At 38.0% G+C, this 22,481-nt stretch overlaps 1 protein-coding gene across 1 annotated transcript in view; it reads right to left on the bottom strand.

Annotated features, from left to right (window-relative positions):
• Positions 1 to 22,481, bottom strand: part of alg13 (ALG13 UDP-N-acetylglucosaminyltransferase subunit) — a 66,422-nt gene that overhangs the window by 26,579 nt on the left and 17,362 nt on the right. The window contains 11 exon segments of the mRNA XM_060832326.1: positions 1,708 to 1,763; positions 3,142 to 3,177; positions 3,563 to 3,689; positions 8,060 to 8,216; positions 10,684 to 10,803; positions 11,305 to 11,539; positions 11,961 to 12,088; positions 14,884 to 14,984; positions 16,434 to 16,498; positions 16,750 to 16,895; positions 17,597 to 17,656. Of these exon segments, the coding sequence (XP_060688309.1) occupies positions 1,708 to 1,763; positions 3,142 to 3,177; positions 3,563 to 3,689; positions 8,060 to 8,216; positions 10,684 to 10,803; positions 11,305 to 11,539; positions 11,961 to 12,088; positions 14,884 to 14,984; positions 16,434 to 16,498; positions 16,750 to 16,895; positions 17,597 to 17,656 (1,231 nt within the window).

Here is a 22,481-nt window from a genome sequence, read left to right as displayed (position 1 = left end):
ACATATGCCTGAGTGCAGAGGTAGGTTCAAAGAAGCAATACAAATTATATTTGAATATCATCTGAAAAGGTGAAATGCCAAGGGGAGATGGCAAGAAAGTCATACTAATGACGAGTGAATTGCTCCTATGGAGAGTCAATGTGGATAGGATGGGACAAATGTAACAACTCAATTTGTTCTGTGCCTCTAATTTTCAACTACTCATTGCCCTGTTGTGACCTATCTAGCTTCACTTCTCCCTGGCTTACTGTCAATCTTTTTACCTATCTTTTTTCCACTTTAAGTTGTTTCTATTTATCAGCTCATTCATTCCACCCTCTTCCTCTTCTCCCCCCACCCCCCAAATATACAGAGCAACCTCAATTATCTGAAGGACATGGGCAGGCAGTGTTTCATTCGGTTAAATAGAATGCCGAATAAGAGTTTGGCAGAGCAGCAGGACCTTGCAATCTTGCTGCATAACCTGACATTTGAATAATAGGAGGTTCCTCTGTAAATGCCACCTTTTCCTAGCTGCTATCATCTCTGAAGGGTCACTGAACTTAAAACATCTGTTTTAAGTGCTGCCAGGCCAGTTTAATTTCTCCAGCAATTTCATTATTTATTTGTTTAAAACTGGAGTGTTGATGCTTAAAAAGAGAGTGACTTCATTGCACGTGTTCAAAGAATACAAGGTTAGTGTGCAGGTAGGAACAATTAGGAAAGCAAACACTGCCCTTTAATGCAAAGGGATTAAAGCACAAATAGGGACAATTTACACAGGACTTGAGACCACAATGGCAGTACTTTGCAGCACACCCTTCAGCTTTAAAGGATTGTACTTACATTGGAGGCATTACATCAAAGGTTCAGTGGATGGCTTCCCAAGTTGAGTTGCCCTACGACGAGAGGCTGAGTAAATTGTGCCTAAACTCTGCAGAAGAGAGAGGTGATCTCACTGAAATATACAAGTTTCTGAAGGAACCTCATTGGGAGCACAGAGGTTGAGAAGTCTAGAACAGCTCAAGGATAAAGTATTTGCCTACTTAGGATTGAGATATGGAGAAATTCCAAAGGGCTGAGAATGCTAGGAATTGTTCATTTCAATGCTCATGTAGGCTCTGTAGCATTTTTGCTCCAAGGAATCAAGATAAACAGTGGGTGAGTGAATGAGTTGTCAGAAACCCCCCCTCCCCCATGGTTTTTTTTCCTCAAAAGTAGCCATCACAACATGCATTTCTGTAATAATGTACAATCATTAAAAGATCTTTGATATTCTCCTTTAGATAGGATGCGACATCTTTATTTTTGCTCCTAAAACCCACCTCTCAAATCACAACTTGGTAAATGGCTTCCAATATGAGTCCCCATTTTGCAAGTCTTAACATGGTGGAAAGTTTTCATCTGACTGGTGGTTCCCAAGGGCATAATATACTACTTGTGGAAAAATATTTCTAGGCCAGTCGAAAAGGAAATTACATTACACAAACAGCAATCAGTATGTTAATGAGGACAGTTATATACGAGGAGATAAAAGTAAATTTGAATGTGAAATAATGAAAACCATAACTTAAAATTCAAAACGTATCACCCCCAAAACAAACTCAAGCATAAAGCAAATGATCCTTGTTCTATTTTGTAATTAACTTGGAAATTTAATTGAAGTTTATTTTAATATTCAAAAACTCAGGTAAAAGTTACAAAAGTCATTAATTGAAGCACACTTACAAGATTAGCTGTTGATTCTGTTGTACTATACACCATTGGATCTGAATATCCTGAATCTGTAAATGAGTTGAAGTTGGATACACATGGGAAGCAAAGAATTAAATATATTTAGAATAAGCAAGGAACATTTGACAACTTTGCCTTCAACGTAATGAATGCTTTAAATTCCTGTACAAATAAATACAGGTTAGAATGAATAAACTTGGTTTGGAATACATTCTTACAATATATAGACATTAAGCATATCTAGAAAATTATTGAAAATTATTGAACATCCTGCACTTGCTAAATTAAAACAAAAGGAATTGTGTCTCCAGGAACCAATAGGGAAAACATACAATTTGCTCTTAATGCAGCATCCAAGCTGGCAAAAATTTCAGCGTTCCAGTGAAAGTAGGAATTCAGATTCCTTCTAAATTTCTTATCCTGATGCAAATACAGGAATTATTGCAGCTATTAGGCAGATGCTAATTTCAACTGCAGCAAGCTTTTTAAACAATTTCAAAATATCTCTTGATCTCAGATCAAGCAATTAGTTCGATTAAACTAATTTAGAACTCCAGGAACAGACATTATTTAAACAAGTGATCTTGCTTCATTTTACAACACTCCTACCATGAGTTCAACAGAAGCCATCATTAAACAGCATGGGAAAATGTCAAGCTTTAAAATGAACTTTTGAGAAGAGATCACAAATTTGTACATTGTTAAAACAGATGTAAGCGGACAAACTGACTTATGATTATTGCTCAATACATTTGTAAATACCATTTGGCTTTCAATTTTAGACCTTCAAAATATACAACCACTTCTGGAAGAATGGGCAAGTGGAGGGGTGGGATCACTAAACGAACTAGAGCATTCAGCCACATGAAAAACAAAGACTTCACGTTCTGCAATGCATAGTTTATTGACTTGTTAAAACAATTCCACAATATACAAAGATTCAAATATTGTGAAAAGTGCCAACATCTGAACTGAACTGTTCTCATGACAATTGTTCTAGTCATCTCAGTCACCCAGATGACACAGCTACAGTGGGCATAATCTACATATGCAAAGAGTCAACCTTACATCAATAACACCTCTCTCTCCATTCTCTTAAGAAAGAATTGCTCTACTCAATCTTGGAATCAGCAGCTCGGTATCTCTCAAAAAATCACAAATTATCCTGACCTGCACATACCTTGCCAGTAAATATCCTGGAATCCCCAAATTAAATTTAGAGGAGCACAATGAACATAAAATCTGAATAAAGGATGAACAAATGTGGCCTGCACAACAGTGCCCATATCAAGGAGAATAAAACTCAGCACAATTTAATTTTTGTAGAAGCTTATACCATGAAGTCACAGGATTTGCTATTAAAAAGAATGGAAATTTCACTACTTAACTTCACTACAAACTGTCAAAGTATGTATGTATCATACCAACCTGATGCTGCATAAATAAAGTCTTCATGATAGTCTCCTGAGAAAAGAAATAGGTATCAAATATTCAGCAGCTAAATTTAAGTAAAGCTTAAGAAAATGTATACTAAAAAGTAGCAATGTTAAGATGAAAACCTATTACTCTTACTAACTTAATCTGGTATATGAAATGAAATTCTCGAGGGAACCTACAAAAGTAATTCTGTTTTGAGATACCCAATTCAGAATTGAATCTTGGGAATCTAGTTTATGCAGGGAACCATCTGCCAATTGCATGCCGTAGTAAAGTCCACAAAGGCACCATGCCCTCTTTATCCCAACTAGCAACATTGAAACCAGATTTAGAATCCCATGCATGAGAGTTTGTAAATAAAAATGGAGAATTTGCATCAATCTAATTGCACCTATCATACATTTCTACTCACCACCATCACTTGGCTCATCAGTATCTTCTGATGAATTGACTGGCTTAGCAACAGAGACTGGGCTTCCCCTTCTAGTTACCCAGTACCCAGCTGGAGCTTGTAAAGTTGGAGGAGAAGCAGATTGATTCTGAAAACGGGAAATACAAGGACAATTAGTTTGGTGATCTCCAGCCTTGGATGAATCATTTTGGAATGAAATTTTTGAAAATGTTTGATGTTCAATGAAGTCAAAACCAAGCTAAATCCCATAAGATAGCTAGAAATTAGTCTCATCTTGTACAATATTAAAAACTAAACAGTGGTAATTGTAGAGAAAAATTCCAGTACAGCAACCCAAGTTCTGCAAAGTTATGGAAATCTTGTGCTCTCCTGAAAGCCGTCTCCCTTTCTGCATATGCCTCTAAATTGCACTGAAGTACTATCATATAGGTGAAGCATAGCCAATTTATAATTTTATGCAAACAGGAAACTCCTGGGTTACAAATAGGTTCCATTGGAGTAAGTCAATTTGTATGCAAGTTGGAACACAGTACAGTACAATACTAAACTATTGTTTGCAAGTGTTCACAAGTCAGATCCTTAGAATTGAGTGATATAGGATCTTGCTCATAAGAACGAATGGCTGTAAGTCATATGGTCAAATTGGGGACTGCCTATTCTGTGCCACAAACTATAAAATGTTGAACGTTAAATAGTCCAGAACAACTGCGATATTGAAATCTGCTTAAAGTGGAAAACTTCCCAAGTGAGCCTTGTTGACAATAACCAGAACAAATCCATTCCAGCCAATTACCACCTCATTTATTTGCTCTCAAACAATGGAAGGTGCTGTTACGAGCACTATGAGTGCAACTGTTTGCAAATGGTCACAGTTTGACCTGAGCCAGAACAATTTAGCTTCACATTGTTCCAGCCTTGACTCAAACAAGGACAAAAACTGAATTCCAGAGGACAACAGAGTTTCAGCCCTTAATTTCTAGGCAGCATTTGACTGAGGGAGACATCAAGAAGCACTATTAAATTTCAAAGTCATTTGGAACGAGAGGAATGATTCTCCACTAACAGTTGGACTGGGCAGAAAAGAGTTACAGCCAGAGTTAAAAATCACACCACCAGGTTATAGTCCAACAGGTTTAATTGGAAGCACTAGCTTTGAGTGCTGCTCCTTCATCAGGTGGTTGTGGAGGAGAAAAGTATCTTAGCTTATAAAAGCTAGCGCTTCCAATTAAACCTGTTGGACTATAACCTGGTGGTGTGATTTTTAACCTTGTGTTGGACTGGAGCGTACAATATCCAAAATCAACCCGAGAAAAGTACAAACAAACAAACCAACCCTTTACATGCTTCATTAATGACCTTCACACCATAAGCTGAGAAACAGGGATTTTTGTGCAAATCAGCAATGCCAGTACCTGAATGTGACAAACATGGATAACATCTGGGTTTCAACTGATGAAGACTAAAGTGTCAGTCCATAACCATCTCCAAGTGTAACCACTTTTACATTTAAATTACTGCCCTTAACTGGGCAACATAACTGCAGCTCAACATCATCAACTTAAAACAGTTTGCTTCACTGGTACCCTGGCCAATAGTGGTGCCTAGAGTGTGTACTATTTACAAGATCCAGTCGAATGGAGCCTAAAGTTTATTAACAATTCTAGTGTTGACAGTGCACTTGAATCAAATGGATTTAATAAAATGCACATCAACCGTATGGACATTTAAGAAAGTTGTAGCCAATTTAGACATGATTCTTAAGTTCACAAACGTAGGGGTGTAAAAGCTGGTCTGCAGAGCAATTTGGAAAGACACTTACAGCTAGATTCAAGAATGTATATTTCAGAAAATATACAGAGTAGAGATAGCAAAGCACACCTTGTTTTATTCAATTTTAAAATCACAAGAAGGTCAGCACTTCATCTCTTTCTAACCTTGAAATGGTAATCCACACTTGAACTGTCACACTTCATGCTGAGGGAATTCTAAGATTTTGAACAAGCAATTAAGAAATGACTATTTAATTCTAGGCGGAGTGGAACTTCTACATCAGTTTGATGACTTCAGAGATGGTGGTGTCCTCATGCATTTTTCCCTTCTATTTGAGTGAGGGGGGTTAAGGGGCTTGTAAAGTACTGTCAAAGTAGTCTTGCTAAGTTGCTGAAAATGATGCACATTGCTGCCACTACATACCAGCAACATATGATGTAAGTGCCTTCAGATGGCAGATCAGGTGCTAAACAGAGTTACTTTGTAGTGGATGTCATCAAACCTATTGAAGTGCTGAAGTGGTGACTTCAATTCCAAGTAGACAGCATTCCATCACAATTCTCACTTGGTTCATACTGGTGGTGAACAGGCTTTGAGGAATGAATTGGTGAGTTAATAACTGCAGAATTCCAGTTTGTGACCACAGCCCTTGGAGTCACAGTATTTATGCTGCTGCTCCAGTTAATGCCCTGATAATTGTTGTTAGGGCTGCCTATCGAAGAACAGCAAAATACCAACAGTCCCAACAAGCTTGCAGTACATGTTTATCAGAAATTTGAGTGTGGGGAAGAGGCTTGTGTTCTCAGCACTCAAAACGATAGCTGCCGGTTTAAGATTGAATGTGAACATTCTCTTTAGACTGTGGCACGCTGGAAAAGCACAGCAGGTTAGGCAGCATCCAAGGAGCAGGAGAATCGAATTCCGGGCAAATGCCCTTCATCAGGAATTTCTCAAGGAATGTGCAACAATCTTTCCCTATCCTAAAGGGAAGAAAGTTTCCCACCAATAAGATGTTTCACGTAAATTTTTTCTAATCAGTTAGGATACAAGTTTTAATTAAGATTAGATTCCCTAAAGTGTGGAAATAGGCTCTTCAGCCCAACAAGTCCACACCGACCCTCTGAAGAGCAACCACCCAGACCCATTTACCCCTGACTAATGTACCTAACATTAAAGGTGAACTGGCCATGCTAAACTGCCCAAAGCTGCACATCTTTGGATTGTGGGAGGAAACCCACACAGACAAGAATGTGCAAACTCCACACAGACAGATGGAAATCGAACCCGGGTCCCTGGCGCTGTGAGGCAGTCGTGCTAAAATTCAAGATCATAGATATAGGCATCAAAATATCTTGAGAGAGATTAAAAATAGAAAATTAGCAAAGTTTAAAAATTATAAGGGCCTTCTCATTATGGTCCTAGTTGAGATATAAAAAAGGTCATTGGTAATCATAGAGAGCTCAGTTTCTATCATGCCGAAAAGAGCCTATTCAGATCATGGCAACAAGCGATTACTGATGTACTGGAAACCCAATCATAGTAAAACAAACCAGTACTAAATTAACAAATATAGTGTACACAGGGAGGAAGTATGTGCCACTCTGTTAATGTTACAAGTATGCGACAATTTACTTGCATTTAAAATTAGAGGGCCATTGACTTTCTTCCAATGATTATTAAGGGGATAATTGACCCTTATGTCAAGGCTAGATTCAGATAGTCTTTGGTCTCTCCCTGCATTGTACTGGTAGATGCATGAACAAGTTACACGCCTTGAAGTCTGCTGTCTCCTGAAAATTTATTACTCCCTCCAACAGTTTGCAACACCCAGGATGTTGGTAATGGGGATTCTGCAACAACAATGTTTATTGAAAATCAAGGAGAGATGGCCAGATTTTCTTTATTGGAGTTTTCCACAATCTGACACTTGGATAGCACCAATATTATTTGTTATTTAATTGTCCAAGTTGGAATGCTGTTCACATTTTGCTGCATGCCAGGAAAGTCTACTCATCTGAAGAGCAGTGTTTGGTACTCAACATTGGATGATCAGTCATCTTTAAACATGATCACTTTGGTCATTTAAGCGGGCATTGGATAAGCATATGGAGGTTATTGGGCTAGTGTAGGTTAGGTAGGCTTCAGTCAGCGCAACATCGAGGGCCGAAGGGCCTGTACTGCGCTGTATTTTTCTATGTTCTATGTTATGTTCAATTGAAGGTCATTGATGCTACAGTTGGAAGCGTTGTACTCCTGCAGCGATGTCCTTTGACAGGGATGACTGCCCTCCAACAAATTTCCTTTGTGCTCAGCATGATTCTAACCAGTTAGTTCAAGTTTTGCTCGGGATCCTCAAATGGTTCACTGGAGTCAATGCAATCTTGAAGTTAACACCTGTTTCTCTCAAACACTGAAGAGTCTACTGAAGTGGACTCAAAACATTAACTCTGCTTCTCTCTCCAGTCCTTGAGAGTTTCTAATACATACTAGAATAAAATTATAGCAATGTGTCAAATTGGAATTGCCTGTTGTGAACAAGACGAATTTTGGTAGGTACACAACATAGAATACGGTCAGTGTTGCAGTTTACCATGAGTTAATTCAGAGCCACCTATATTAAGCTGAAAAGAATAGTGTGGCGGAGAAAGTGTTACCCAGAGTTTGATGCTATCTACCCTAAGCATTGCTGACTTTTAACCAAAAAAATTTGTTGAAGTTTTCACTCACATGTACAACAGGAAAGGTTGGCTCATTTCCTTCTTCAAATTCATAGAAAGTGACAGTTTCTTCAGTAGCTCTTGGTTCCTCCTCACTCTCTGTTATATAGCCAAACTGGCAATCCTTGTTAACATACTGAACAGGTTTGCGACTTCTGCTATAAGAGCTTGTAGAAAATAGGATAAAGTTCACAAGGTACAATTAATTGCACTAAAAGATTACAGCAAAGCCAATTGAGGCATAGCACAAAGATTAAATAACCCTCTGAAATATGTCCACTATTACTTGTACATTATCCACAATGAATCAAAACAAATACTTTTGTTGCAAATTATGTTTACACTTATTTTAACCTTTTTGTAGAAACACCCACCACAAATCACTAAATTAATTCTGAAATCTTTTTATGACAACCAGCTGCACAAGGCATCCTCATGCAAGAGTGCATATCCACTTCTCGACTCAAATAATCTACTACCCAAAGCTGCAAACTTTTAGCCAGCTGGAAGAATTGGGAACATATTCAAGGCAGCAGAAGTCAGCATTGTCAGGATAAAAATGGAAATTATACAGATTGCCATCTGGTCTTGCAAAAGTGGATTTGCAATGATCTGAAAACATTATATAACAAGGAAAGAGAACACTTGGCATGGTGAAGGTATGCACCCTATGTTAACTTTATTTTTTGCCCTATTTCCTGATTTTAACAGATGCTTTATTAACAAAAAGGTTCCAGGACCTAAATTTATCTCTTCACCAAAATCAGTCATACTTTTTTTACTGTGTTTTTTTGTCAAAAACTGGTCTGAGTTTGGGATATATTGTTTACAGACTCAGCAAAAAAAAAGTAAAATGCTGGAAAAACTCAGCTGGCAGCATCTGTGGAGAGAAAGCAGAATTGATGTTTTGAGTCCAGTGACCCTCCTTCAGAACAATTACTTCACCCCTTTCTGTGGAGGAGAAAAATGCAGGATTTCCCAATATGCCTGCTCTTCACCTCCTCTCTAAAATACGATTTTCTTCAACCTTTCCATATTCAAGTTACCCCACATTCTTCCCCATCAAGGAAAAGCTGAATTCCAGAGAAAGTAATGTCCCCGGGCATCAAAGGCCACATTTGTGTGTGGCATCAAGGAGCCCTGACAAAATGAGAGACAGTGAGAATTTGGGGCAGGGGGTGCAAAGTTCTATTGATTGAAGTCATATCAACCACAAAGCAAGATAATTATAGTTGCTTGAGATCAGTTATCCCAGCTCTAGCACATTACAGGAGTTCCTCAGGGCAGTGCCCACTTTCAGGTGTTTCAATGACCTTTCCTCTAACTTTTTGGAAACTCATTATTGCACCACGTTCAGTGCAATTCCCAGTGCCTCAGATAGTGAAGCAGTCTATGCCGAAATGCAGGAAGAGTTGGGCAATACCAAAGCTTTGTTCTTAAATGACCAGTAACATTCAAGCCACACAAATATCAGGCAATGAACATCTAACAAGACAGAGTGAAACTGCCACCCCTTGATATTCAGTGACATCACCACTGAATCTCCCATCTGACATTGGAGGTTTACCCTGGACCAGAAAGTGAACTAGCAATATAAATACTGTGGCTTAGGAGGAGGTCGGAGACTAGGAATCCTGCAGCGAGTGACCCAATCTGACTCAAAACCCTGTCCACAAACATTGCACAAGAGTGTGCAGAATAGTCTCCACTTGCCTGGGCAAACAGCTCCAAATGTTTATCATCCAGGTCAAAGCAACCCACCTGAACAACAACATCTTATTCACCACCATAAAATACTCAATTCCTCTGCTATTGGCATATTGTGACAACAGTGCATGCCATCTATAACTTGCACTACAACAAATCAAAATCCTTTGACAACACTGTCCAAATCCCCAAATTTTCCCACCCAGAATTAGGGTAGCAAACAAAAGGGAACATCACTTCTCAAATATGCATCATATTTACTTGGACCTTTATCACTATTCCTTCGCAATTGATGGGTCAAAACATGAACTTAATACTATGTGGACAGCAAAGACATCAAAAGACCACTCACCATCACCTTTACAGCTATTAGTAATGGCCCTGCAGTGATACCCAGATTTTATGAATTTAAAAGGTGCACCTAGATACAGTACCATAAAATTCCCAACTTTCACTTGACTGTAGAATAGGAGGATTGAAACAAAAAGTAAAGTAAGCAAAATGAGACATCAACTGGAAATACATCTTTCTAAATAAAAACAGTTACAATTTAAAAACTCACCATTTTCCCTCTCTCAAGTGGCCAAATTTGTGACTTATCTCCAGTTTTAATTTTTGAAGCTTTCAAATTGATTAGCATCTGAACAGTATTGGTAAAGACCTTACAAACCAGGCAATTATTGGTCCTTTTCATTATTATAGAAGGATTAGAGAAAATAACAGACTACAATACTTTAATATAGGTAATTCCTAGGAAACCATCGTTCTGCTATCAAATACTAAGCTACATTCTGTACTACTTATAATTAATGACATTTGAGTGTGGCAGGAAAGTGCTCATCTCACCCATAACTAAATGGCTAGAACCCTAACACTATGGGTTTGCAATTTTGTAGACATTTCAAAACAATAAATTAAACATATTACCGAGATCTATAGGCGAAATTGTCATAATGTTGAAAACATCCCTTTCCTGAGCCAGAAAAGCCATAGATGTAGTCAGGGTCAACAAAGCCGTGTTGACCCACAAATCGAGTAGCCGGATTCCTGGAAAAGGAAATAGAAAACATTTTTATCCCCACACACAAATGTCTTAAATTTCACAAACACTGGGAAATGTTTTCAAGCTCAAATTTCTGGTGACGAGTGTTTGCTCATTAATTCCCAGTTGCAGAGTGTGGTGTTAGACAGCGAAGTGGGAGTAAAAAAATGTTCATTTCACAGTGTACAAACTCATTATAACAAGTTTTTCTCCTGGATCAATGATGTTTCATCTATTACCTTCATTTTAACAAGCTTCATTACAATATTCAATGTAAAATTAAGGCTCAAGTTCTCAACCTGTGTTCTTTAATTCACATTGGATGGGGTGTGCATTATATCTGCTCATAGATAGATGGCATTTCGTGATGAAACACAATCTAAAAATCACAAAATTTGAAATGGTACACATGGCCAGTTTGAGTCAGCAGTAACAACCGATTCCCCCTAAAGCCACAAAGATCTAAAACCTTACAGTAGAATCCTAAGTACTTGCTGTTTACAAACCTAGATGAAGCATAGTTGTTTCTGCCAGTTCTTTGAGGTGGAGGAGGGACCCTGTATTGATCATAAGGAGCAAAGTTGCCACTTTGAGTCTGAGGAAGAGAAGATCTTCCAGAAGGAAGATTGTTTTGCAGACGTGGAGGAAGCACAGGTTGACCCCTTCCATAAGCAAATGCCATAAAAACCTGTTTTCCACGAATCTTCTTCATAAATCGCCTCCGTGACTTTGGATCAAGGTCTGCAAAGAAACATTAGCTAGTCAAGAACAGAACTGAAAAAAATTTCTAATATTCATTTCCTTAGAAAGTTGACTAGTATATTTCACTACTACTAGTGTTTGCTCTTTCCCCAGAGTATAATATCGTTAAGAGAAAGAACCAGATTAAGTAGAAATTAAAATCAAATAATTAGTGAAGCAAAGGAGGAAGTGGCAAAGTGGACACTGACACTATTTGGGCTGGATTTACACCAAGTACAGAGCAATTAAGAAACAGAATACCCATTTAATTACCTTATTTGCAAAGATCTAGTTGGTAAAACATCTACACCGATGCTGCCAAAGGAAATGCAGTGCTTTGAGAGCTGCAAAGCTCCAGGCATGAATCAGTAAAGTCAAATTTCAAGGTTTAATCTATGAATGAATTCTCTTCTTTACTAACCTAACTCAGAAACATATCCACTAGGTATCTTCTGATAGTTTCCACCTTTTCTGTTTGAAACAATATTCCAGGCAGGAACCGGTGTCACTTGGGTCACAGGCTTCAGGTTTGCCAAAGGAACAGTGTGCCTGGGAGCAATTATTTTTTTGTCACAAGAACTTAAACATAAAACTTAAACATTATTCTAACAATCTTTGCATTTGAAGCACATACAATACCATTTCTGAATTATTCACCTTTTAACACTGCAGATAGTTTGGACATCTTATATCCTCACATTCCTCTTCCACCCCCCATCCCAAAAAGAAAACAGGCAAAGACACTCTCCAGACAAGCTAGCCACAAACTGGTCACCCAAAATAAAAAGGAAAAAGATAATAAAATACTGAAGTTTATTTTCTTCCAGTTGCCCATCATAATCCCTTTACTCCTGAAAGCAGTATTGCCATGCAGGAGCATAATCCCACAAGCAACAGCCATCCTGCATTTCCTTGCTCAAGCATCTTTCATGCATGTTGATTACACAGGTCACCACAGATTTGTTTTGTTCTCAATCATTGCATTTCCACCTGAAGTTAGATTGCAAACAGAAGTGTTCACTGAATACACTTTGGGAGTGCAACATTGTTTTTTCATAGAACTACACAGCAAATAAATAAATATATTTATTTTAAAATAAAGATATGGTAGTACTTGGTATAACTTCTGCGGACAATTGAAAATCTAATATAGAAATTAAACAGGATGGATAAAAAGGGGACAAAGCATATTACCCAGAAAGAAGTTAACTGATTAAACAAACTTCAAAAGTTAATAGAATAAACTTTATACGAAATCCACCAAAAGGAGACTAGCCAATACCACTCTTTAGCTGATTTTATTTCCATTCAATTTTTCAAACATTCTCTCAAACTATACCTCGGGGTGAAGAATTGTCCTGACCCATTATATATTCAAACCTCATTCTTTTAACTTTCCTGCCTGATCATTTCCTCTTGTTGCGACCACATAATAGTACTTATTACTGGGGTCTCGGAATTTGGTTTCAGTTTGTTCAGCTTTCAGAAACAATTAGAGTTCCCTAGCCTTCATTTCCCCCGTTGGTTTCATGGCCACATGTTCTTAGTGAGCCATCACTTCAACTATATTATTTTATGATCTTAGATCAGATCTCTTGCTCAAGTCTTTCATCTTTCTGCCAAGTACAACCCTGGGTATCAAAGTCTGCCTTCATAGTTCAGTGATCTCATACTGGTCTTCTCGAAAATCTACCCTTAAGTCAGGGAATCTAAAATATTTCAAATGAAGCCTAAAATCTGCAACATATCTGATCAGTATGGGGCTTTGTTGACTTTTAAGGATCACTAATCTTTCAGTGACAATTTCTGTATATACAAAGCATTGTTTTCCCACATCATAGAAGTCCATAGATCTAATCCAAGTTCATTCTAGACTTGATTTTTAAAACAAAGTGTTCAACTTCCAAATCTGATTTTCAAAGAAATCTGGTACCAATTCACTTTAATGGGGTAGTCAAGAATGAAAATTGCTTTAAAATTCTTCCACACTAAGTTGCAGCAAAATGAATAAAATACATGTGATTTTTCAAAGGAAATAAGTCCTATTGCATGGGTCAGAGATTCCCAGCCCAGGTACAGGAGTCAATTTTTTAAAAATGAAGACTCACTGCAGCAAACTAGCTAATTTACCAATGAAAGTGCAACACCAAGGCTGTGCAAAGGCAGACAGACATTTCATTGCAGTTTGCACTAGGTGGTGCACAAGAATAGTTAACGAGCATGAAGACCACTGGCAAGCACTGAAGTGAAATGGCTTGCTGCTGATATGGAATGGAGGTTCAACTTTATTGTGGGGTTGGGCGGGGGAGGGAAATGAACCAGGAATACAAGAATCTAGATAAACTATGATTAGTATAAAGTAAAATGCTATAGATGGTGCAAAATAGACCTTAAAACAATAACTGCTGCAAAAACTCAACAGCTCAGTCTGTATCTATGGAGAACAAAAAGAATCTAAGTAAAGCTTTGTTGACTAGGATCATTAACTTATTTTCTCTTCAGATTATATCAGATTTGATGAATCTAGTCTTTCTTTTCATTTAAAATCACTAACTTTACCCTCATTACTGGTAATATTACTAAGGTAAAAACAATGACTGCAGATGTTGGAAACCAGATTCTGGATCAGTGGTGCTGGAAGAGCACAGCAGTTCAGGCAGCATCCAATGAGCAGTGAAATCGTTGCTCATTGGATGCTGCCTGAACCGCTGTGCTCTTCCAGCGCCACTGATCCAGAATCTGGTAATATTACTACATGACCAGCCACAATTTACAATACAACACTAAGTTGGAAATTTAAGTTAAAAAAATTGAAATTTCAAATACTTGAAACAACTTCCAAGTTGGGGTGCTTTCATATTTCACAAAACCTACCTTTGACGATAGTAGTATAGCTTCAAATCCATTACAGCAGTCAGTATTAAAAAAAATTGGTAATAAGTGCACTTGATTCAATATCCTTCACTTTAAATTCTATACCATGCTTCACTGTATTAATATTTTCATAACTTTTTCAACACCCCCCCCCCCCCGCGCGCACACACATTCCAGAAGCAATTGAAAAGTATTGCAAGTTTGGGTGTACTTTGTTTTGGCAACTGCAACCTAGCAAAATGAAGGCTTACAATTTGGTAGAACTCCAATTAGGTACAATTCCAATTAGGTTTCCTACTCTCAAAATATGATGCTCATATTAAAATCAAGTCCGCTACGGAGGTTAAAAAAAAACATTCTTCTTTGCCGCATCGTATGACTAAGTAATATTACTTAACTTGCAAAAACGCTGTTAATTACAGATGTTGAACCAATAAGCACTATGGCAGTCATAGTAAATAAAAGCTAACTTTTCAGCTAGTTCTTCTATGAAGACAGTCACCGAGTTGCCATCTTGGCCTGCTTCTTGTATATGAGCATTGTAGTATTTGTCTCCTTGCTCAAGTTTCACCTGCAGAAGAATTAACATTTCATTTAAAAAATGTTAATGGCAAAAGCGATCTGAACTCCTTAAACATAAACGGGAACAATGACTGGCTGAGAAACTAAGCGTCACACAGCAATTCAGCTTTTAATATACGTGCAGAGCAAAACAAAAATTGCTCAATATAGAACTGTACTTATATTTGAAACAGAATATGGAAGCTACATTGAAAACAAAGTGCTGGAAATCACAGGTCAGACAGTATCCATGGAGAGAAAGCAAGCTACTGCTTGGAATCTAACAAGGACTCATCAGCTCCAAATAAGAGTCATCTAGACTCCCAGCATTAGCTTGCTTTCGCTCCACTGATACTGCCTGACCTGCTGTGATCTCCATCATTTTTTTCAGTTCATGGAAGTTAAGATTCATAACACTAACTTCAAAAGCCAAATCCAGTTATTATCTTGTGATTTCCCTTTTTTTGTTCATTGCCTAGCTCCCCAACTTCTTTTAAAATCATTGTTATAAAGATAGTGGAAATGCACATATTATCACCAAGTTCCAAACATCAACTGCACTCAAAGAAACTGGGACAACTATGCACATTGAGGTGGCACTGCTAATAAGACAGACTTTCAAACTATTATTTTGAAGAAATTCAAATACAGTAAACTATTTATTATCTGACACCTATGGGACCAAGAGTGTGCCAATTGATCAAATATTCTGGATAATCAAGAGGCCCATAATATAACACACTAAGTAATAGAAAAATAAAAGGGATATACACATCACATGCTCTATTTACAGCATAAATCACAGAATTATAATGCAACTCTGCCTTAAATAAAAACGTACTGGTAGAACCTTCTCACACTCACTGACATTGCAGGTACACCACAGAATTAAGGAGAAGTTATCTTGAAATTGATATTTTGTGTGGCCATTCACTTGAACAACTTTATACTGAGATAAACAACTAAACTACAGTAATCGGACAGAAGGGAACTTTGAATTGAGGTATACACAGTTTGTTGATTTATCAGGAATGCCGATTAAAACAAAGTTCACTATATTTACTTTGGTGATTCATCTAGGTCTAAACAATTTCTGCACTGCCATTCACAATGGTTACCTGATAATTTCTTATTTGCTTGTAATGGGACTGTGCTATAGTAAAATGGTTGCTTTATTTGTTGTGTCGCAGCACAAAGGTTGGCTATGAACAATATCAAGAAAATAAAAAGTTATACAAGGCTTTTTCACAAAATTTCATATTTGGTATCTAACAGGATTGCGATTGTTTTTATTATATTAGCAGCAACAGAGACAGGCAGGTCAGTTCTGGACAGCCACAACTAGCAACAGCTTTAAATCGACTGACCAAGAATATTCATTTGACAAAAACAATTTTAAAAATTAACATTTAAAATATATAATGGACTTAACATTTATCAAACAGCATTTAGCACCTACCTGACATTTGTCACCTAAACAATATTGCCTTCCAGAAACCACCATGTAGTCCACCTTTTGCTGCTCTATAACAAAACATATGGTTTTGTGAAAGAAGAATGCTGGTCATCTACATGGCGAGATTTACTACAAATCCTCAAAGAGGAAGCACAAGTTGATCTAGACGTATGCTTTAAGTAAAATTTAATACTTGGCAAAAGCAAGCCAATTGAAAGGGCAGAGCTTCGGATTAGAAATAATATGGGATGTTACAAGCAGAAGATTCTCCACCTGCCCCAAAACCAAAAACTTTGGGACAACTATTTATGGTTTATACCTTTTCTGCTATCGAGCCAGACATCAAATTCCACATTGCGATAAATTTCTGAATCCAATGCCTTCAATACCTTAAAGGGAAATGGCATCTTTGATGGGCCATCAACATTCTGAAATACAGAAGTTAATTGAATGTTGGAACCAAGTCTTCCAAAAAATGACAGCAGGTAAATTATAACTTTGAAATTATAAATAGAGGAATAGAATCTCCACATGCAATCATAACTCTTATCCCACACAATGGGGTTCAAGTTTTTTAATTCTTGGTACCTTTGCATTTTGAGCAAGATCATAAAAACAAACAACAGTATTTCATCAAGAGGTTGAAAATGAAATTACATCATTTCCTCCATCGTAATATCTGCGGTCTTATAACCACTATCCTTGCTCATTTAAGCACTGAAAAAGGTAGCCACTGCAAACTGCCTAGAAGAATCAAAATTGTCCCAAGGTAAACTAATCAAGAAAATTGATCTGACATGAAAAATCAAAAAAAGGTGGTTACCAAATTCTTCAAATTGTCCTATTTCACAGATATTCCAAACAAAATGATTTTTGCCTGCTCCAAACTAAAATATTTAATCTGTTCCACCTTAAGCTCCAAAAAGTAGTCTTTTTAAGCCAGGCATAACTTAGCAGAAGCAAACTATGGGAACACATTCAAAACGTGAAGCACTAAATGAGTTAATTACTCAAGAACGCATTGGGAGATAAATCAAAGCATACATTGGAAGATCAAGCAGATTTTTGGCTGGACATAGCACCATTATCAAGAACATTTTATAGTGTTTTAAACACTAATGGAAGGCATCTATGATACAGCTAACTACAGCCAGCTATATTGGAGCCAGTATTTTGTTCCCCCAAAACTAACTTCCCAATCTTTTTACTTTTCATCACTCAGACATCTTTTACAAAATATATAACAAGTAAAAAAACCTGCAGCAACGGTGTTTCAATTCTGAAATTTTAGAAATGGTGTGTCACATGGAGTGGAAGATATCGTTAAAACACTATCACAAGAACAAGTGAAAAAACAGCAAGAATATCATATAACGTTGGATTAGAACAATTACAAAAGATAATTTAATGAAATCACGATTGTCCTACAGGACCATAAGGCTGCTTCCTCATGTAGATTAAACCACCACCAGTCATCGGAGGGTCAACACACCTCAGGTGAAGGGAGAGATTGAGAATGAACGAACAATTTTATCAGTTGTATTTCAGAGGGAAAAAAACAGTAAAAAAGGTGTTACAATATGGCCACAATCCGACACCATTTTGAATAGTTTGAAGAAAGGCAGCATTTGGTATGCTTGCCTTTATTTGTCAGAGCACTAACTATAGGAGTTGGAGGTCATGTTGCGGTTGTACAGGACATTGGTTGAGCCATTTTTGGAATAGTGCGTGCAATTCTGGTCTCCCTCCCATAGGAAGGATGTGTGAAACTTGAAAGGGCTCAGAAAAGGTTTACAAGGATGTTGCCAGGGTTGGAGGGTTTGAGCTATAGGGAGAGGCTTAAGCATTTTTCCCTGGAGCAGAGGCTAAGGGGTGACCTTTTGGAGGTTTATAAAATCATGAGGGGCATGGATAGGGTGAATAACCAAGATCTTTTCCCCAGGATGAGGAAAGGAAGTCCACAGATAATGCAGTTAAATGGTCCAAAATAAATGATAAGCAGGAAATACAGTCACTGTGTGGATTCTTCAGCACGGTCCTATTCTACGCAGTAGAGAATGGACTCCTGTTCATATCATATCATAGAATCCCTTCAGTGTGGGAACAGGCCATTTGGCCTATTGAGTTCACACGTTCGCACCCCCCCCCCCCCCCTCACCCCTTTAACTATGCTTTCCATGACCAATCCACCTAACCTGCACACCTTTGGACTGAGAGAAAAAAAGGAGCATCCAGAGGAAACTAATGTAACAGGGACAATGTGCAAACTCCACACAGACAGTTGCCAGAGTGTGAAATCAAACCCAGATCTCTGGCTCTGAAGTAGCAGTATTAACCACTGAACCATTGTACTGCCTCATCCAAGAGGGTCAGCACTCATTGGAAGGAGCACAATGAGCTTAACAAGTGTCCTTGACCACATTCCACATCATGCTGTCTGCCACCCCTTCAGCACAACCCCAGCCTTAAATGGTTGTAAAGAAAGGCAACTAACATCTCAGAACCAATAAGGCCACCAGTGCAGGTGGAATCCCAAACAAAACACTTATATGGTAGAGAAACACTTGACACATGCAGCTTGCCTAATCTTCCTCACTGGAAGGTGGTGAGCATGGGACAGCATAAAATTGTAACCATCAAGGGAGACAAAAACAAAAAAGCACAGATTGTGGTAGTAAGAGGGTCATCGCTGCCAAAGGGCAGGTCATAGCAAGAATTAAATGGCCTCTTCCCTATGGCAGAAGAGCTCCTACCAGAATCACAATGTAGACTGTGCATCAAGACACGCTCTGGACAGATCACCATGGCAAAACAAGCCCAACAAAAGCCAGACACCTGTAAATGAGATCTATTCCAACTTCTCAAATGTGAGGAGCTTGATTAATTTTGAGTCTATTAAACTTTCCCAAATTTTTTTCATTACAAAGTTATGAATCTTAATACCTTTGTTTCTTCTGCATTGGGTCTTGCCATTTTCTCCTCTGGAGAGCCTTCATGATCACTATTTTCTGCACCATTCCTCCTAAGCAGACAAATTTAAAAAAAGTTTGTCTGAAGTAATGCAAACCATGTCACTACAAAATAGAAATCTTTGATTTAAAACAAACTATGCACTGATTCTGGAATAGGCTCCATAACCTATTTTCCAAATTAGTCTATAAGTTGGCAATCAGTACTTTACATGAACCCATCACATGAAAATGTACAATGTAGTCAGGTGCACTTAATTGATATAATATTCTGCAATAATATGAATACAATATCCTAGCCAATTTCGTATATCACCTTGCTGACAACTTCGGTTTTCTGCCTTTTTAGCTGCTATTTTTGTGGGAATTTTACAAGGATTGTAACTTTGACTGCCAAAGGTTAATTGTCCTATTACTGGAAACATTGTAACTTGAGCAGGAGAAGGTCATTCAACTCACTGAAATGACAGTTAGACCATCTTGGCTGATCCTCTAACTCAATGTTGTACTCAGACTTTCTTCATATCACTATTTTACAGACTAAAATGCAATCAGTGACCTCACTGCCATCTGTGGTCGAGGATTCTACAGGTTCACCATCTTCTGACCGAAGAAATTCCTTATCTCTGTTCAAAAGGGTCTACCTTCAACCATGAGCTCTTATTCTGGACCTGTGGCCAGGGAAAACAACCCCTGTATCCAGTGTCAAACAAAAGCTGCTGGAAAAGCCAAGTCTGGCAGCATCTGTGAAAAGAAACCAGAGTTAATGTTTCGGGTCTGCTGACCCTTCCTCAGAACCTGCATCCAGTCTACCCAGCTGTTAAAATTTGTTTCAATGAATCTCCTCATTAATCCACTGCAGTTTAAAACAGAGCAGTCAACCTAGTCTCTCCTCAAAAGGAAACCTGAAATCAGTCAATGAACCTGAAAGTGTTCATTGCACTCCTCCTATAGCAGGTGCATCATCCTTCCTCAGATAAATGAGACCAAACAGCATATGTACTGTATGTAAAGCACTACTGGCACAATCTCACCAAGGACCTATACAATTGCAATTAGGACTCCTTGCTCCTGTATTCAAACCATCCTGCAAATGGCAGCCAACATAGCATTTTCACTTAATTGCTTTCTGCAAATGATTGCTTGCTTTCAGTGACCAGTGCACATGGACACTCAGGCCATTTTGTACACCAACATTCCCAATTGATCACCATTTAAATAATGCTATTATTGTTTTACCTACCAGAGTGGACAACTTCACACTTATCCACATTATAATGCATATACTCAATCACTTAAAATAGCTCTAAAGTCTCTTCACATTTTGTTGAGTGTAGCCAAAAGGTCAGACCTTTGAAAAGTGCACAAAATGTATATTATACTTAATATGTACTTAAATTTATCCACTGCTCCAGATATCCTTGCTTGCACAAAAGTGAGGCATTACTCCTCAAAACCCATTTCTTGAGAACATAGGATATACACATCTTTACATTTCTTATTCTTGGTTAGCATAAACGTTATCACTCATCTAATCTAGTCATCAGAGCTAGTATTTAATGCATTTTCAAAGAGACCATTCCACATTTCAGTTTATGTTGCCCAACTTCTGTCCTGAATGACCCGGCTCTGATTCAAAGGTTATGACTCCCCTAGAAGTTTCTCTATCCGAGCCAATTTCCCTCAAAATGCTAGAACCCTCTACACACCACCACTTTTTGAATATAGCCTTTGAGGCCCTGGTGAGATGCCAGTGAATATACACTGCATTCCTTCCAAGACTATTGTACCTATTAGTGGATGTGGTATCAAATACTGTACAGTATACAGTACTCCAGAGGTGGTCTAGTCAACGCTTTGTACAGCTGCCAATGAAATTCTTCCCCTTTACTTTGACTCTCTTGATATAAAAACTAACATTGTCAGCTTTTGACTTTGAAATTCTAATTGCTGCTATGAATACAAAGTTTAAAAAAAGGTGATAATGCATTTGAACTGGTCTCTTAATTCCAATCTAAATGGGAGTAGTGATGAGGATCATATGGGCTGCTTCAAATTCTGCCTCAAGTAATTTGCATGACTGTGATAATGGGGGACAGAGCAGCCCAGAGTAAAACATACTGAGAGTAGAGTAGATGTAAAATGTTCACAACTTTTAAAAAATGCAAAAGCAACTAGTTAACCAAGGACAAACTTTCAGACTTCAGGTGTCTGAATACAGAGAGTGGGAGATTAGATTCCCTACAGTATGGGAACTGGCCCTTTGGCACAAGTCCATACTGATCCTCTGAAGACTGAGTGGGTTAACCCAGACTCATTTCCCTACATTTACCCCAACTAATGCACCTCACACTATGGGCAACTGAGCATGGTCAATTCACCTGACCTATTTTCTGTCATGTGGGAGGAAACACATCATGAGCAATAGAGAAATGTGAACTTTTATCACAGCATTGCCAGAGTGCACAAGACGTCAGACGATCGGGATAGAATTGGAAAGAATTGCTGCAGTAGGCTTAAGTTTTTTTTAGGTAAAAACTGACTGCAGATGCTGGAAACCAGATTCTGGATTAGTGGTGCTAGAAGAGCACAGCAGTTCAGGCAACATCCAGCACCACTAATCCTGAATCAAGTTTTTTTTTGTGACTCAATGAAACAGGGAGAAGCAAACCCATGGGAGTAATATTGGACTAGTCATTCCGTAGCGAGCAGACCCAAAAGAGAAATGTGGCATCAGGTCTACAGCAGTGCTCTGGTCTTGTTTGTTTGAGGTTCTACAGTATTCAAAAATCAACTTTGATCTGCTTAAACCTTTAGAAATGTACCTACATCAACCTGAAATAGATTTCAGCCATTTTGGAACATCACTAGGTAACAATTTTACAATGGACTTTGAGAAAATGATTAATGGAGCTGTCAAACATTTCTCATTGTAGCACCTTTCCAACATTCCTGCTAAATCAATTACAGCAGTATGCCATTGTTTACTTGACTAATAGTATTAGAGTCACATGCTGGAATGCAAAGCTAATCAATATGCTATTGTTGCAACATTTACGCCTAAAACAGAAAATAAAACATT

This window comes from Hemiscyllium ocellatum, chromosome 11 (assembly GCF_020745735.1).
Source record: "Hemiscyllium ocellatum isolate sHemOce1 chromosome 11, sHemOce1.pat.X.cur, whole genome shotgun sequence".
In the NCBI taxonomy this organism is placed as follows: domain Eukaryota; kingdom Metazoa; phylum Chordata; class Chondrichthyes; order Orectolobiformes; family Hemiscylliidae; genus Hemiscyllium; species Hemiscyllium ocellatum.
The sequence above is the reverse complement of the archived record's forward strand: the minus strand, read 5'-3'. Positions and strand labels throughout refer to the sequence as shown.